The 18,307-nt window shown below is 40.4% G+C and overlaps 1 protein-coding gene across 1 annotated transcript in view; it reads right to left on the bottom strand.

The window, feature by feature from the left end:
* Positions 1-18,307, bottom strand: part of TMPRSS15 (transmembrane serine protease 15) — a 459,995-nt gene that overhangs the window by 303,574 nt on the left and 138,114 nt on the right. The window contains exon 8 of the mRNA XM_069760884.1: positions 5,390-5,499. Within this exon, the coding sequence (XP_069616985.1) occupies positions 5,390-5,499 (110 nt within the window). The remainder of the gene's footprint in view (positions 1-5,389; positions 5,500-18,307) is intronic.

Genomic DNA, 18,307 nt, shown 5'->3' with positions numbered 1-18,307 from the left:
TTAGTCTTGGTAAATTGTACGTCCAACTCAACAAGGTGCTTAGGATTGCTGGTTTTAAACTGACTCCTTTTGGCGACCATTTGGTCAAAGATTCCAATTTTTTTCGACATATTTGTTACATTGTGATGTTTCTCAATTTATTATGAGCTGTTAACAGTACCAAAGTTGGAAGATGTGAGTACTTTGGAAAATATGAAGTCTGGCCCACAGTTTTCTTGGCTTCTTATCTTTTTGCACAAGTTCTTGCCATGAATGATAGAGTTCAGTGATAAGGGTGGCAGTTAGTGCTGATATAGTGAATGCTGCAAGTATCCTCTAATACAATATGTGAGACAGTTTTTTGCCTGAGAAACGTCTTTATGACAAGTTTCTGTAACTTCTGTTTCATACCTAAAATGACTTCTATTCTTGGCTCCTTAGATGAATTGTGCATGAATGCCAGCCAGATATCGCAATGCTCTGTATTGACATGTACTGTATACACTATATGTGTCTATATGTGGCCACCAAGTTCTTGTGATGTGGATTATGTATTTAATTTGCAGCATAAGAAATTGGACATTTTTGTAGCACCCATATTGAATTGAATACAATATTTTCCTTAAATCAATCTAATCCTTCGATCAATCATATCCTTCCTTTAATCAAACCCATTCTTCGAAACTTGCAGTGCTAACTTTAGGCCGGTTTCACACGTCAGTGGCTCCGGTACGTGTGGTGACAGTTTCCTCACATACCGGAACCACTGACACACATTGAAATCAATGCATCTGTGCAGATGTCATTGATTTTTTGCGGACCGTGTCTCCGTGTACTAAACACGGAGACATGTCAGTGTTCGTGGGAGCGCAATGATTACACGGACCCATTAAAGTCAATGGGTCCGTGAAAAACACGTACCGCACACGGACGTTGTCCGTGTGCAGTCCATGTGCCGTGCAGGAGACAGCGCTACAGTAAGCGCTGTCCCCCCACTGGTGCTGAAGCCGCCATTCATATCTTCCCTGCAGCAGCGTTTGCTGTAGAGAAGATATGAATATTCCTTTTTTTTTTGTTTCTCGTGTTTAAAATAAATATCCATGTCCCCACCCACCTCCCGCCCCCTGTGCGCCCGCTCGCTGTTCTTAAAATACTCACCCGGCTCCCTTGCTGGCTGGCGCTGCTTCCTGTCCTGGCCGCACCTTCTACTGTATGAGCGGTCACGTGGGGCCGCCGATTACAGTCATGAATATGCGGCTCCACCTCCCATAGGGGTGGAGCCGCATATTCATTACTGTAAATGAGCGGACCGTGTCTGTGGTCCAGCTCACCCCAATCCATCTCGATTAAGTTCAGGTCTGGTGACTGTGGAGGCTAGGCCATCAGGCGTAGCACCCCATCACTCTCCTTCTTGGTCAAATAGCCCTTACACAGCCTGGAGGTGTGTTTGGGGTCATTGTCCTGTTGAAAAATAAATGATGATCCAACCGCAAACTGGATGGAATAGCATGCCGCTGCAAGATGCTGTGATAGCCATGCTGGTCTAGTATGCCTTCAATTTTGAATAAATCCCCAACAGTGTCACCATCAAAGCACCCCCTCACCATCACACCCCATCCTCCATGCTTCACGGTGGGAACCAGGCATGTAGAGTCCATCCATTCACCTTTTCTGCGTCGCACAAAGACACGGTGGTTGGAACCAAAGATCTGAAATTTGGACTCATCAGACCAAAGCACAGATTTCCACTGGTCTAATGTCCATTCCTTGTGTTCTTCAGCCCAAACAAGTCTCTTCTGCTTGTTGCCTGTCCTTAGCAGTGGTTTCCTAGCAGCTATTTTACCATGACGACCTGCTACACAAAGTCTCCTCTTAATAGTTGTTGTAGAGATGTGTCTTCTGCTAGAACTCTGTGTGGCATTGACCTGGTCTCTAATCTGAGCTGCTGTTAACTGTGATTTCTGAGGCTGGTGACTCGGATAAACCTATCCTCAGAAGCAGAGGTGACTCTTGGTCTTCCTTTTCTTGGGCAGTCCTCATGTGAGCCAGTTTCTTTGTAGCGTTTGATGGTTTTTGCCACTGCACTTGGGGACACGTTCAAAGTTTTCCCAATTTTCCAGACTGACTGACCTTCATTTCTTAAAGTATTGATAGCCACTCGTTTTTCTTTACTTAGCTGCTTCTTTCATGCCATAATACAAATTCTAACAGTCTATTCAGTAGGACTATCAGCTGTGTATCCACCAGACTTCTGCACAACACAACTGATGGTCTCAACCCCATTTATAAAGCAAGAAATCCCACTTATTAAACCTGACAGGGCACACCTGTGAAGTGAAAACTGAAGGACCTAGAATATAAGTCATAATTTCAGTTGTTTCACACTTTTTGTTAAGTATATAATTCCACATGTGTTAATTCATAGTTTTGATGCCTTCAGTGTGAATGTACAATTTTCATAATCATGAAAATACAGAAAAATCTTTAAATGAGAAGGTGTGTCCAAACTTTTGGTCTGTGCTGTATATATTTTTTTATATTTTTAAAAACATTTTTTTACTTATTGCTTCAATAGTCTCCATGGGACTCAGTGACTACCTCTTGAAGCTCATCAACAGAATGCCAAGAGTGTGCAAAGCAGTGTGCAAATACAGAAAAATCTTTAAATGAGAAGGTGTGTTCAAACTTTTGGTCTGTACTGCATATATACAGGGGTTGGACAAAATAATGGAAACACCTGGAAACATCAACAAAAGTTAGTTTAATATGGTGTAGGTCCACCTTTTTCGGCGATTACAGCCTCAATTCCCCGAGGTATGGATTCATACAAAGTGTGAATTGTTTCCAAAGGAATTTTAGCCCATTCTGCAGTTAAAACACCCTCCAGTTCTTTGAGCGACGATGGCGGCGGAAATCGACGTCTAACTTGAATCTCTAAAATTGACCATAAATGCTCAATAATGTTGAGGTCTGGGGATTGTTGGGGCCAGATGAGATGCTCAACTTCATTAGAATGTTCCTCTTGCCATGCTTTAACGATTCTAGCTGTATGAATTGGTGCATTATCATCCTGAAAGATGGCGTTCCCATCCGGGAACAGTGCTTGAACCATTGGATGCACTTGGTCGCCCAAAATGCCTAAATAATCTCGGCTATTAATTCTTCCATGAAGGGATATCATTGGCCCTGCGGATCTCCATGAAATAGCACCCCAGATCATCACAGAACCTCCACCATGTTTTACGGTTGGGAGAAGGCAGTCTGGATGGAATGCTTCTTTCGGCTGTCTCCAAATGTACACTCGGCCGGAAGTCGGAAATAGGGTAAACGATGATTCATCTGAGAATATCACATGTTTCCACTGCTCGAGGGACCAATTCTGGAGGTTTCTACACCACTCTAAACGCTTGTAAACAATTGTCATTGAGAGCAGCGGTTTTCTAAATGCAGTTCTTCTGTGGAATCCAGATTTGTGCAGCTCCTGATGGGTTCTGCAGGTGTTCATTGAGCTCAGCAGTGATTTTCGGAGCCGTGGTCTTGCGATAATCTCTCACAATTCGCTTTAGAGTCTGACGGTCTCTCTGTCAACTTTGACTTTCGGCCGGACCTGTGCTTTGCTGTGGACGTTTTTCCTTCTCTTTCAAATGCAGTCATTACTTTGGAGACAGTACCTCTTGACACGCCAAGCATTCGAGCACTTTCTGTTACACTAGCGCCCGCCATACGAGCACCAACAATTTGGCCTCTTGAAAAGCCGAGCGGTCTGCCATTGGTATCAGGTTCTCATCAATGTTCTTACAATTATGCAAAACAAACAGTTAATTTACATACACATATCGCAAATAATCAACTACAAAATATTACCATATGTCACGGTTTGCATGTTTATCACAAGTTCGAAGATTATGATGCCAAAACGTTAGGTGTTTCCATTATTTTGTCCAACCCCTGCATATATATATATATATATATATATATATATATATACATAGTAGGGAATCACACTCTCAGATATGCAATGGGTAGTGGTCGCACAGGGAATGCAGTTTGATCCAAACATATAAATTTTTTGCTTTCATAAATCTTCAAGGGATTCAAAAGCAAAAGAGCCCCTTCTGGGTACACAGGTGTAATCATCACATATGTCAGTGTGAGCTCAATGGAACAGATTACAGTCCTTTATCCTGGGGCAAACTTTATATTCAGAAGACGTACGGTCCTACCAGTCTCAGTATCACCTACAGCCTGATCTCCAGCACCTTTCAGCACAAACTAAAGTGTTCATCTCAATGCACACTTCACCCTGAACAAGCTGCTGTTTCCACACATTACTCTGCAGGTGGAACACACAGACTGCTCAGCTTTCCTAACTGACCTGTGCAGTCTCCATTCTGAGAGAGAGACCCTGGTTTGACTCTTCCAGCCATAGATCACAATTTGGCTGGTCATTCACCAGCTTCAACTCACTGAGCTTGGCTCAACATCCAGCAGGCTGACACAAAGAGAACCCATTTCCTGGTTCTTAGTCAAAGTTGGCCAATTGCATCTAATAAAGATGTGCTATGCAAGGATTTAACCCAGTATTACCTGGTTTCGCTGAAAAAGAAAAAATATATATATACACAAACACATACAATCTATCCTATCTATCTATCCATCTATCTATTAATCAATCTATTATATATCTATATGTCTATCTTTATATCTATCTCTCTATCTATAATCTTTTTCTTATCTATATCTTATCTATCTGCAAATATATATATACAGTGGGTATGGAAAGTATTCAGACCCTTTTTAATTTTTCACTCTTTGTTTCATTGCAGCAATTTGAAAAAAAATATTTTTTTTTCTCATTAATGTACACTCTTCACCCCATCTTGACAGAAAAAAAAACAGAAATATAGAAATATTTGCAAAATTCATAAAAAAGAAAAACAAATATGTGTTTTGTACTTTCTGGATATTTTATGGGAGGCGGAGCGATCTATACATAATAATTCTTAAAAATGAGGAAAAGACTAGTAATAATATCATGAACAATAAGCCAATTTTATGTAGTGCCAACATGTTCTGTGCATTTCATATTTCAGAGGGAAGTAGGTACAAATTAATAATTCAAATAAGAGCAATGCGGGTCATGCTCACATGAGCTTACAATCTATTATGATGGTTTGCTAGTAAAGGATTTCCACTTTAATGGCTGTCTTGGACAAAATGTGACATTTTCTTTGAATACAGTTCTGTAAGATTTATACTTTTCCTCTGCTATAAACTTTCAATGTTACTTGGTATCTGCATAAAACAGTGCAATGAAACTTTGTGAAGGAAAACTATTAACATAATGCTATTTCAGACATGAAGCATTTTGTCTGACATTTAATTTGAAAATGAAAACCGCAGAACTTACCTCTTAAAATTCGGTCAGGTCCACTACCTTCATAAATATTTACGACGTCTATGTAATTGTTAGTCTCAAAAGATGTGAAATTAAGTTTAATGTTAAAGCCATTCCGAACGCTGGAAATGAAAACAAAGACTTCTATCAACAAAAGGGAAAGATATTGAACATAATGTGAAATATGACTGCACTATGTGAAAGTTTTAGAAAAGACTTGATGTTTAGTTGGCTGCAACAATATACTAAGTGTGACAGAAAACCAAAAGTACACTGTGTGCAAAATTTGGCTATCTTAGGAGGATATCTGTCTGTGCAGGTAACTATTAGGCTGCCGTCACACTAGCAGTATTTTACATCAGTATTTGTAAGCCAAAACCAGGAAAAGTATAATGGAAACATGCACCACTTCTGCATTTATCACCCACTTCTGGTTTTGGCTTACAAATACTGATGTAAAATACTGACCAATTACTGCTAGTGTGACGGCAGCCTTACTGTGCAGAATTATTAGGCAACTTAGTAAAAACCAAATATATTCCCATTTCATTTGTTTATTTTCACCAGTTAAACCAATATCACTACACAAAATTTAGAAATAAACATTTCTGACATGCAAAAGCAAAATCCCCCCCAAAATAGTGACCAATATAGCCACCTTTCTTTATGATGACACTCAGCAGCCTTCCATCCATAGATTCTGTCAGTCACCACAGCCTCCCAGACACTGTTCCGAGAGGTGGACTGTTTTCCCTCCCTGTAGATCTCACATTTTATGAGGGACCACAGGTTCTCTATGGGGTTCAGATCAGGTAAACAAGGGGGCCATGTCATTATTTTGTCTTCTTTGAGACCTTTACTGGCCAGCCATGCTGTGGAGTAGTTAGAGGCATGTGATGGAGCATTGTCCTGCATGAAAATCATGTTTTCTTGAACGATACCAACTTCTTCCTGTACCACTGCTTGAAGAAGTTGTCTACCAGAAACTGGCAGTAGGTCTTGGAGTTGAGCTTCACTCCATCCTCAACCCGAAAAGGTCCCACAAGTTCATCTTTGATACCAGCCCATACCAGTACCCCACCTCCACCTTGCTGGCGTCTGAGTCGGCATGGAGCTCTCTGCCCTTTACTGATCCAGCCTCTAGCCCATCCATCTGGCCCATCGAGAGTCACTCTCATTTCATCAGTCCATAAAACCTTTGAAAAGTCAGTCTTAAGATATTTCTTGGCCCAGTCATGACATTTTATCTTATGTTTCTTGTTCAAAGGTGGTCGTTTTCAGCCTTCCTTACCTTGGCCATGTCCCTGAGTATCGCACACCTTGTGCTTTTTGTTACTCCAGTAACTTTGCAGCTCTGAAATATGGCAAAACTGGTGGCAAATGACACCTTGGCAGCTTCATGCATGATTTTCCTCAATTCCTGGGCAGTATTTTTGCACCTTTTTTCCCAACATGCTTCTTGCGACTCTGTTGGCTATTTGCCATTAAATGCTTGATTGTTCGGTGGTCACGCTTCAAAAGTTTGGCAATTTCAAGACTGCTGCATCCCTCTGCAAGTCATCTCACAATTTTGGACTTTTCAGAGCCCATCAAATCTCTCTTCTGACCCATTTTGCCAAAGGAAAGGAAGTTGTCTAATAATTAAGCACACCTTATATTGGGTTTTGATGTAATTAGATAACACCCCTCCTCATTACAGAGATGCACATCACCTGAATTACTTAATTGGTAGTTGGCTCTCAAGCCTGAACAGCTTGGAGTAGAACAACCTGTATAAAGAGTATCATGTGATCAAAATACAACTTGCCTAATAATTCTGCACACAGTGTATAACATACTCATAATAATAATTTTATATACATATATATATATATATATATCTTACTTAGAGGAATAGAGGGGGGAAAGAGATGGAGCAGCAGGTTCTCTATGTATGTACAGTTATATGAAAAAGTTTGGGCACCCCTATTAATCTTAAGCTTAATGTTTTATAAAAATTGTTTTTTTTGCAACAGCTATTTCAGTTTCATATATCTAATAACTGTTGGACACAGTAATGTTTCCGCCTTGAAATGAGGTTTATTGTACTAACAGAAAATGTGCAATCTGCATTCAAACAAAGTTTGACAGGTGCATAAGTATGGGCACCCCACCAGAAAAGTGACATTAATATTTAGTAGATCCTCCTTTTGCAAAAATAACAGCCTCTAGTCACTTCCTGTAGCTTTTAATGAGTTCCTGGATCCTGGATGAAGGTATTTTTGACCATTCCTCTTTACAAAACAATTCCAGTTCAGTTAAGTATGATAGTCACCGAGCATGGACAGCCCTCTTCAAATGATCCCACAGATGTTCAATGATATTCAGGTCTGGGGACTATGATGGCCATTCCAGAACAGTGTAATTGTTCATCTGCTTGAATGCCTGAGTAGATTTGGAGCGGTGTTTTGGATCATTGTCTTGCTGAAAGATCCATCCCCTGCGTAACTTCAACTTTGTCACTGATTCATGAACATTATTGTCAAGAATCTGCTGATACTGAGAGGAATCAATGCGTCCCTCAACTTTAACAAGATTCCCGGTGCCGGCATTGGCCACACAGCCCCAAAGCATGATGGAACCTCCACCAAATTTTACTGTGGGTAGCAAGTGTTTTTCTTGGAATGCTGTGTTTTTGGCCGCCATGCATAACGCCTTTTTGTATGACCAAACAACTCAATCTTGGTTTCATCAGTCCACAGGACCTTCTTCCAAAAAGAAATTGGCTTCTCCAAATGTGCTTTTGCATACCTCAGCCGACTCTGTTTGCGGCGTGCTTGCAGAAACGGCTTCTTTCGCATCACTCTCCCATACAGCTTCTCCTTATGCAAAGTGCGTTGTATAGTTAACCGATGCACAGTGACACCATCTGCAGCAAGTTGATGCTGCAGCTCTCTGGAGGTGGTCTGAGGATTGTCCTTGACTGATCTCACCATTCTTCTTCTCTGCCTTTCTGATGTTTTTCTTGGCCTGCCACTTCTGGCCTTAACAAGAACTGTACCTGTGTTCTTCCATTTCCTTACTATGTTCCTCACAGTGGAAATTGACAGGTTAAATCTCTGAGACAGCTTTTTGTATCCTTTCCCTGAACAACTATGTTGAATAATCTTAGTTTTCAGATCATTAGACAGTTGTTTTGAGGAGCCCATGATGCCGCTCTTCAGATGAGATTCAAACAGGAGAACAACTTGCAAGTGGCCACTTTAAGTAGCTTTTATCATGATAGCATACACCTGGCTATGAAGTTCAAAGTTCAATGAGGTTAGAAAACAAAAAAAAGTGCTTTAGTAAGTCAGTAAAAAGTAGGTAGGAGTATTTAAAACAAGAAAATGATAAGGGTGCCCATACTTATGCACCTGTCAAATTTTGTTTGAATGCAGATTGCACATTTTCTGTTAGTACAATAAACTTCATTTCAAGGCAGAAACATTAATGTGTCCAACAGTTATTAGATATATGAAACTGAAATAGCTGTTGCAAAAAAAAAACAATTTTTATAAAACATTAAGCTTAACCCCTTACCGGCATCGGACGTACTATACCGTCCGATGCCGGCTCCCCTGCTTTGATGCAGGGCTCCGCGGTGAGCCCGCACCAAAGCCGGGACATGTCAGCTGTTTTGAACAGCTGACATGTGCCCGTAATAGGCGCGGGCAGAATCGCGATCTGCCCGCACCTATTAACTAGCTAAATGCCGCTGTCAAACGCAGACAGCGGCATTTAACTACCGCTTCCGGCCGGGCGGCCGGAAATGACGTCATCGCCGACCCCCGTCACATGATCGGGGGTCGGCGATGCTTGTGAATGGTAACCATAGAGGTCCTTGAGACCTCTATGGTTACTGATTGCCCGTCGCTGTGAGCGCCACCCTGTGGTCGGCGCTCACAGCACACGTGCAATTCTGCTACATAGCAGCGATCAGCAGATCGCTGCTATGTAGCAGAGCCGATCGTGCTATGCCTGCTTCTAGCCTCTCATGGAGGCTATTGAAGCATGGCAAAAGTTAAAAAAAAAGTTTAAAAAAATGTGAAAAAAATAAAAAAAACATAAAAGTTTAAATCACCCCCCTTTCGCCCCAATCAAAATAAATCAATAAAAAAAATATCAAATCTACGCATATTTGGTATCGCCGCGCTCAGAATCGCCCGATCTATCAATTAAAAAAAAGTATTAACCTGATCGCTAAACAGCGTAGCGGGAAAAAAATTCGAAACGCCAGAATTACGTTTTTTTGGTCGCCGCGACATTGCATTAAAATGCAATAATGGGCAATCAAAAGAACGTATCTGCACCGAAATGCTATCATTAAAAATGTCATCTCGGCACGCAAAAAATAACCCCTCAACCGACCCCAGATGATGAAAAATGGAGACGCTACGAGTATCGGAAAATGGCGCAACTTTTTTTTTTTTTTTTTAGCAAAGTTTGGAATTTTTTTTCACCACTTAGATAAAAAATAACCTAGTCATGTTAGGTGTCTATGAACTCGTAATGACCTGGAGAATCATAATGTCAGGTCATTTTTAGCATTTAGTGAACCTAGCAAAAAAGCCAAACAAAAAACCAATGTGGGATTGCACTTTTTTTTGCAATTTCACCGCACTTGGAATTTTTTTCCCGTTTTCTAGTACACGACATGCTAAAACCAATGATGTCGTTCAAAAGTACAACTCGTCCCGCAAAAAATAAGCCCTCACATGGCCAAATTGACGGAAAAATAAAAAAGTTATGGCTCTGGGAAGGAGGGGAGCGAAAAACGAACACGGAAAAACGAAAAATCCCCCGGTCATGAAGGGGTTAAGATTAATAGGGGTGCCCAAACTTTTTCATATAACTGTATATAAAGGTGACATGTCATATTTTTTGTTGCCTGAACCACAGGCAGCATGAATATGACTGGATCCTGCATGACAAACATGTATATTTCCCTCTGAAATGCTGTAGCATTTGATAAAAAAAAAACCATGGTAGAAAGAGTGGCCTAGCACATAATGACTACTCCTCCACCATACACAAACATAGGGAGAAGTCATTTAGTCTAGTGAACTCGGAATGCACGTGCCTTTTCTGAAGTAAGTTCATCCATGGATGTACAAAATCCCTGTTAATCTGCTTTTATTTTCTATATTTTAGATACTTACAGTGAGGTTTAGTCAGCCACCAATTGTGCAAGTTCTCCCACTTAAAAAGATGAGAGAGGCCTATAATTGACATCATAGGTAGACCTCAACTAAGAGAGTCAAAATGAGAAAAAAAATCCAGAAAATCACCTTGTCTGGTTTGGCAAGATTTATTTTGCAAATTGTGGTGGAAAATAAATATTTGGTCACCTAAAAACATGCAAGATTTCTGGCTCTCACAGACCTGCATCTTCTTCTTTAAGAGGCTCCTCTGTCCTCCACTCATTACCTGTAGTAATAGCACCTGTTTGATCTTGTTATCAGTATAAAAGACACCTGTCCATAGCCTCAAACAGTCACACTCCAAATTCCACTATGGTGAAGAAGACCAAAGAGCTGTTGAAGGACACCAGACACAATATTGTAGCCTTGCTGCAGGCTGGGAAGACTGACTCTGCAATAGGCAAGCAGCTTGGTGTGATGAAATCAACTGTGGGAGCAATAATAAGAAAATGGAAGACATACAAGACCACTGATAATCCCCCTTGATCTGGGGCTCCACACAAGATCTCACCCCATGGGGTCAAAATGATCACAAGAACGGTGAGCAAAAATCCCAGGACCACACCGGGGGCCTAGTGAATGACCTGCATAGAACTGGGACCACCCAAACAAAGGCTACCATCAGTAACACACTACGCTGCCAAGGACTCAGATCCTGCTGCGCCAGATGTGTCCCCCTGCTTAAGCCAGTGCATGTCCAGGCCCAACTGAACTTTGCTAGAGAGCATGTATATTGGGAGAATGTCATTAGGTCTGATAAAACCAAAATACAACTGTTTGGTAGGAACAAACTCATCGTGTTTGGAGGAGACAGAATGCTGAGTTGCATCCAAAGATGGTGTTCTTCTATTGTGAAGCCTGGGGGGGCAACATCATGCTTTGGGGCTATTTCTCTGCAAAAGGACCAGGACGGCTGATCCTTTGGTTGGACACGTTGAAGCCTGTAATACGCGAAACGGCTGTAGTCCATTTTTGTTACCTGCATTCCTGCTATTGTTCTACCCTCCCAACCTGGTCCATGATATTCTGATGCAATAAAGGACAAAGGTTTTTCATTTTCACAGAATTATTGAGTTGTGCGGCTTTTTTTCCCTTCTCTTTCTTGGATTAAAAACAGTTTAATGACAGCTCAGGTTTTTTTTGCTTTTTGCTCTTTATTACGTCTTTGAGGTCAATGATGTGGTGGGGCTGACAAATCAAATCAAGCTGTTCATGTATGATTTCCTACCTATATAACTTGAGTAAAGGGAATCTGCTACCTCAGATTGGCGGGAAAAGCTGAAAAGGATTACTGAACATGCGCTCGCGCACTATGTCCCAGAACACAGCAAAATACTTTCGGGATATAGTGCGCGGGAACATGTGCAGTAATGCTTTTCGGCTTTGCCCGCACTTGGGCAAAGCATACTGCGCGTGCGCAAGCAAAGATTGCATTGCGCACGCGAGGACTATGGAGGACAATTACTCTAATTCTCAAACATATTGCGGACAACAGGGACAGATGGGGTGGAGAAATAAAGACGAAACACCGCCCATCGGATAGGAAAAAAGGCATTTACATATCCCGCCAATTTGAGGTGACAGATTCCCTTTAATTACTGGATGCGTCATTATAATCTTGTCCTCAGGGGATGTCAATTAAGTCATATAGTTTGGGAACAAGCCATGGTCAGCTTGACTTGATATACAGTAACAGCCACTCCACCTACTTGACTGCATAAGCCTAATTAGCATATTGTTCAAGCTGGTGTTTTACTTCATTTTAAGGAAAACAACAGTTCGACTGGGGCTACTTATGGAACCGCTGTAAATTATGGAAAGTAAACAATAAGGTAGTGTTAAATTATAAGGGCTACGGGGTAAATGCAGGAATTTAAAAGAATAGTGTACACGTGCCTTGGTGCCCACAACTACAACAACATAGCGGAACTTATAGGGACATTGACAACATATTATATAAATTACATTATCATAATTTCAGGGTATATGCATATGTTGTCTTATTCACTTAGATCCCATCAGGCAAAATCGCATTGCCCCACAATGACATTGCTGTTCACTTGCTCCATCTTATGTCACATCTTTTAAATGGTTCAAAGTTCAGAAACTCTTCAAACCTCTACTTTATCTACTTTTACACTGTTGATAGAGGATTATACAAACTCATATCTTGTGTTTGCATTATTTTGTATGCTCACAGAGACTTTCTGCTTTTAAAAATCTTTTTTTGCATGAAAATTCTCCTGAAAATATTATCACTGTAGAAAAACCTTTATTTAATAATCTGCTGTTGATTGCGAGGAAAATTAAAGAAGCACGCCCGTTAACCCCTTTCTGACCTCGGATGGGATAGTACGTCCGAGGTCAGATCCCCTGCTTTGATGCCGGCTCCGGCAGTGAGCTCGCATCAAAGCCGGGACATGTCAGCTGTTTTGAACAGCTGACATGTGCCCGTAATAGGCGCGAGCAGAATCGCGATCTGCCCGTGCCTATTAACTAGTTAAATGCCGCTGTCAAACGCAGACAGCGGCATTTAACTACCGCTTCCGGCCGGGCGGCCGGAAATGACGTCATCGCTGACCCCGTCACATGATCGGGGGTCGGCGATGCTTCAGAATTGTAACCATAGAGGTCCTTGAGACCTCTATGGTTACTGATCGCCGGCAGCTGTGAGCGCCACCCTGTGGTCGGCGCTCACAGCACACCTGATTTTCAGCTACATAGCAGCGAACAGCAGATCGCTGCTATGTAGCAGAGGCGATCGTGCTGTGCCTGCTTCTAGCCTCCCATGGAGGCTACTGAAGCATGGCAAAAGTTAAAAAAAAGTTAAAAAAAATGTGAAAAAAATAAAAAAAATATAAAAGTTTAAATCACCCCCCTTTCGCCCCAATCAAAATAAATCAATAAAAAAAAATCAAATCTACGCATATTTGGTATCGCCGCGCTCAGAATCGCCCGATCTATCAAATAAAAAAAAGCATTAACCTGATCGCTAAACAGCGTAGCGAGAAAAAAATTTGAAACGCCAGAATTACCTTTTTTGCGTCGCCGCAACATTGCATTAAAATGCAATAACGGGCGATCAAAAGAACCTATCTGCACCAAAATGCCATCATTAAAACCATCATCTCGGCACACAAAAAATGAGCCCTCAACCGACCCCAGATCATGAAAAATGAAGACGCTACGGGTATCGGAAAATGGCGCATTTTTTTTTTTTTTTTAGCAAAGTTTGGAATTTTTTTCACCACTTAGGTAAAAAATAACCTAGTCATGTTAGGTGTCTACGAACTTGTACTGACCTGGAGAATCATAATAGCAGGTCAGTTTTAGCATTTAGTGAACCTAGCAAAAAAGCCAAACAAAAAACAAGTGTGGGATTGCACTTTTTTTGCAATTTCACCGCACTTGGAATTTTTTTCCCGTTTTCTAGTACAAGACATGCTAAAACCAATGATGTCGTTCAAAAGTACAACTCGTCCCGCAAAAAATAAGCCCTCACATGGCCAAATTGACAGAAAAATAAAAAAGTTATGGCTCTGGGAAGGAGGGGAGCGAAAAACGAACACGGAAAAACGAAAAATCCCAAGGTCATGAAGGGGTTAAACTTTTATATTCTTAATATATTTTAATCATATGATATGGCTCTGTGTACTTACAATTGCTCATTTTGCCTTTCTACCCGGCTAATTCTTCTCTTTTCTCTGCTCTGTGTAGAAACAGGAAGTTTCTTTTCCCTGCATGAGTCATTCATTTCTTCAACTCCTGACCCAGCTGCTCCCTCCTCCTCTCACCAGGGACTTTTGAAGTAACTCATGTATCATGCAGTGAAAATTGACCGCTTGTTTCTACATAGAGCTTAGAAGAATTCAGCTAGTCTGTTTTTAAATCATGCAATATCATACACCTAATAGAAAAGAGAATAATTAACTTGGTTGAAATGAAAAATGAGCAATTGTCTGTTATTAATCATGTGATATCATAAAACTAAAAGAAAAGAGAATAATTAACTGGGTAGAAATGGAAAATGAGCATTTGTCCGCATTTGACCATGTAATGTCATAGACCTAATAGAAAAGGGAATAATTAACTGGGTAGAAATGGAAGATGAACAATTGTCTGTTTTTAATCAAGTGAGGTCATAGACCTAATAGAAAAGAGAATAATTAACTGGGTAGAAATGTAAAACAAGCAATTGTTTGTTATTAATCATGTGATATCATAAACCTAATAGAAAAGAGAATAATTAACTGGGTAGAAATGGAAAATGAGCAATTGTCTGTATTTGACCATGTGATTTCATAGACCTAATAGAAAAGAGAATAATTAACTGGGTAGAAATGGAAAATGAGCAATTGTAAGTACACAATGCTAGATAATATGACTGCAATTAATTAAGAAGAGAACCATTTTGATAGGAGGAGGAGAGGTGCTTCTTGAACAGCAAGTGTTGAATTTTTCTGCGATGCCACAAGAGAAGATTTCAAGCATCACACAATGCCTTTTGAAATTAAACTTGAACTTTGTGATATACGGACTTCCTCCTATGAAGACACCCCTCCTAACTTCGATTTTCCAATAGAGATTTGAAAATGTCATTATTATTCTATTCCAATTTCTTTATATTTGGGAACGTGTATCTAAAGATTGATGTAACCATGCTTTGCTGCTAAAATTTGGTCAGATTAAAGTTTTAACAATAAAAGAAATATCACGACAAATGATGAAACAGATGAATCAGACGGAATTTTTTTTTTTCTTTTGCTAAAAAATTATTTAAATCAATTTCATGCATTGCGATTACGTGGGCTGAATCATTAAACCTCAAGATACTTTACAAACTTTGATGAATCAGTCCCATAGAAGCAAACTGTACGACTCTGTATCGTTTCTCACTTGAAAGAAAATTCACTCTTGGATGAATGTGCCTTGTTATGTTCTACAAGCTGTTCACATGAGCCCGCCTTGTACTCAGAGCAGTTCAGCATTTAGCAAACTCCGTCAATAATTCATTGCAATACAAAATCACATGTCAAAACAAATAAAATTAAAACACTGATTCAGTCTAGTTATATTTCTAGAACAAAGCCGTGGCCTGCTTAACATTTCTTACATACAATGATTGTTATTTAAAGGGACTATCCATAACACTTGCTATTTCCCATTGTTACTATTAATTAGAATCTAGGTATAAAATACTTGTACGCAACGATTGCTAAGAAAGAGTCTCAATATGTTAACTGGCAACACAGTTTGTAACTGACATCACCAGCAGTGTTACTAATTATTCCAATGAAAGGTTGGCGATGCTTATAAAAGGCTTAATCTTCTAAAAAAAAAAATAATAATAATTGCTGTGCTTAAAGGGAACCCATGAGAAGCTGTATTACCACTGAACAATGAAAATGATTATGTAGCCCGCTAAAAAATAAGCCAGTCAAAATATTTATGACCCTAAAGCACTGTTTTGGCAGCCAGAATTCGCATTTTGAAGTGATGCCTGGAAATGCATTGGGGCAAGATGATGCACTTACAGCTTCTCAGCTTGTTCCCCTACCTTGCAGCAGTCTCATCGATTAACAGGTCATTTATCTACTCTGGTGCACAGCCAGTGACTTGTCAACCAGCAAGCGGAGAGTGCTGCTCGATAGGAAACAGTGTAAGGCCGGGGTCACACTTGTGAGTTCAATGTGAGAAACTCACGCGATTCTCTCCCATCAAGTCCCGCCACCGGTACTGCCAACGGTACTGCCACCGGCACTTGGGATCGGAACGTTCAGCTGCATAGAAAGGCATGCAGTTACAAACTCCGGTCCCGATAGCCGGCGGCAGAGTCGGGACTTGATACGCGAGTTTCTCGCATTGAACTCCCAAGTGTGACCCCAGCCTATGGGGTTCTCTCACACTTGTGTATAAATCGGATCAGTGCAATCTGATAAAAATGTTGCACTCAGACCAATGTTATTCAATGAGTTGTTGCAGATTTGTATATTTTTTTCTCAGCTGTAAAAAAAATTCCATGCCGTGTGGACCATCTGTATGGCATCTGATTTTTATGACTACATTACAATTCTGTAGCAAAGGAAACTGTAAATGGTCCTGCAAAATATTAATAGATTTTACTGTGAGAAACAGATTGCATACGGAACTCACACGGATGACCAATGAGAAAAAATAGTCCGGCTCTCCTCGATAAGGTTGGGACAGATTTTTTACATGAAAGTGTGAGTGAATGCTAAAACTGAGAAGCTCGAAGTGCATCATCACGCTCCAATGTACTTCCAGACACAACTTCAAAATGTCATTTCTCACTGCTGGTGGAGCATCTTGGGGTCATAAGTGTATCAAATGGCTTATTTTTGTAAGAGGCTACACAGTCAAATAAATGATTTGGGTGGTGGAGAGCCTAAAATTTCTTAACATGTTTCCTTTAACTCCTTTCTGACATTGGGCGTAGTAGTACGCCCACGTCAGACTCCCCCTGTTTGGTGCGAGCTCTGGCGCTGAGCCCGCACCTTTCCGGGCAAATGACATATGATCTATACAGCTGACATGTGTCCGCAACAGTCGTGGGTGGAATCGAAATCCACCCGTGGCTGTTATCAAGTTTAATGCCGCTGTCAATTTCTGACAGCTGCATTTATCTCGTGCTTACAGGAAGCGCATCACTAATTCTGGCCATCAGAGACCCCATCACATGATTGCAGGTCATCGATGGCATGGCATGTCTACCAAAGGTCTGCAGCAGACTTATATGGTTGTCATTGCCAGATTTGTATGTACGCTCATAAGTGAGCATTTCTGCTGCACAGAGATCAGATCATCACCTGTACGTAGTACATGTGATCAAAGTATTGCACCTTTTAGTCTCCCATGGAGACTATTGAAGCATGCAATAAGTAAAAAAAATTAAAAAAAAATATAAATATATATATATATATATATAAAAGTTCAAACCAACCCCCTTTTGCCCCATTCAAAATAAAACAACAAAAAAAGAAATATACACAGATTTTGCATCGCCACGTTCAGAATTGCCCAATCTATCAATATAAAAAAAGAATTAACCCGATCGCCAAACAGCATAACAAGAAATAATTAAATAATTCAATTGTCAGAATATGTTTTTTGGTCGCTTCTACATTGCAATAAAATGCAATAACGGGCAATCAAAAGATCGGATACACACCAAAACGGTATCAATAAAAACAACAGCTTGGTTTCCTCTCCTCCATATACCATGACGTGACTGGGTGACCTTTCCTCAAATATGTCAACCAACAGGTCTAACACAGTCTTCCTTACCTGTTCTGTTTCATGTCCTTCCGTTTGTGATTTTGTATTCCTTACTTCTGGGATACCCCCACACCTGCCTCTACTCTTCCTATTTTCTTAAAGGTATTATGTTTTTGTTAAGGGGCGTAATGGTTTTGGAATTTTTGCATTCTCTTGTACTGTCAAGTTCAGGATATATAAACTGTATTTCCTAGACTAAGTTTCTATGGTGTGCAATATTTTATCACACCCCGATGCACATAGTAGAGGAGTCTGAAGGGTCCTTATATGACCCCCCAGTTGTTATCCACCCTTTGCCTATTTGGCTTTATTAATTGTTTTCAAATGAATTTATTGTCTTGTTTGTCATTTTGAAGTTCAATAAATGACATTTTTGTTTATTTCTGGTGATCCTTGCCTTCCACACCCTTCT

Source organism: Ranitomeya imitator, chromosome 3, assembly GCF_032444005.1.
Source record: "Ranitomeya imitator isolate aRanImi1 chromosome 3, aRanImi1.pri, whole genome shotgun sequence".
NCBI lineage: Eukaryota > Metazoa > Chordata > Amphibia > Anura > Dendrobatidae > Ranitomeya > Ranitomeya imitator.
This window is presented reverse-complemented; position numbering and strand designations above follow the sequence as displayed.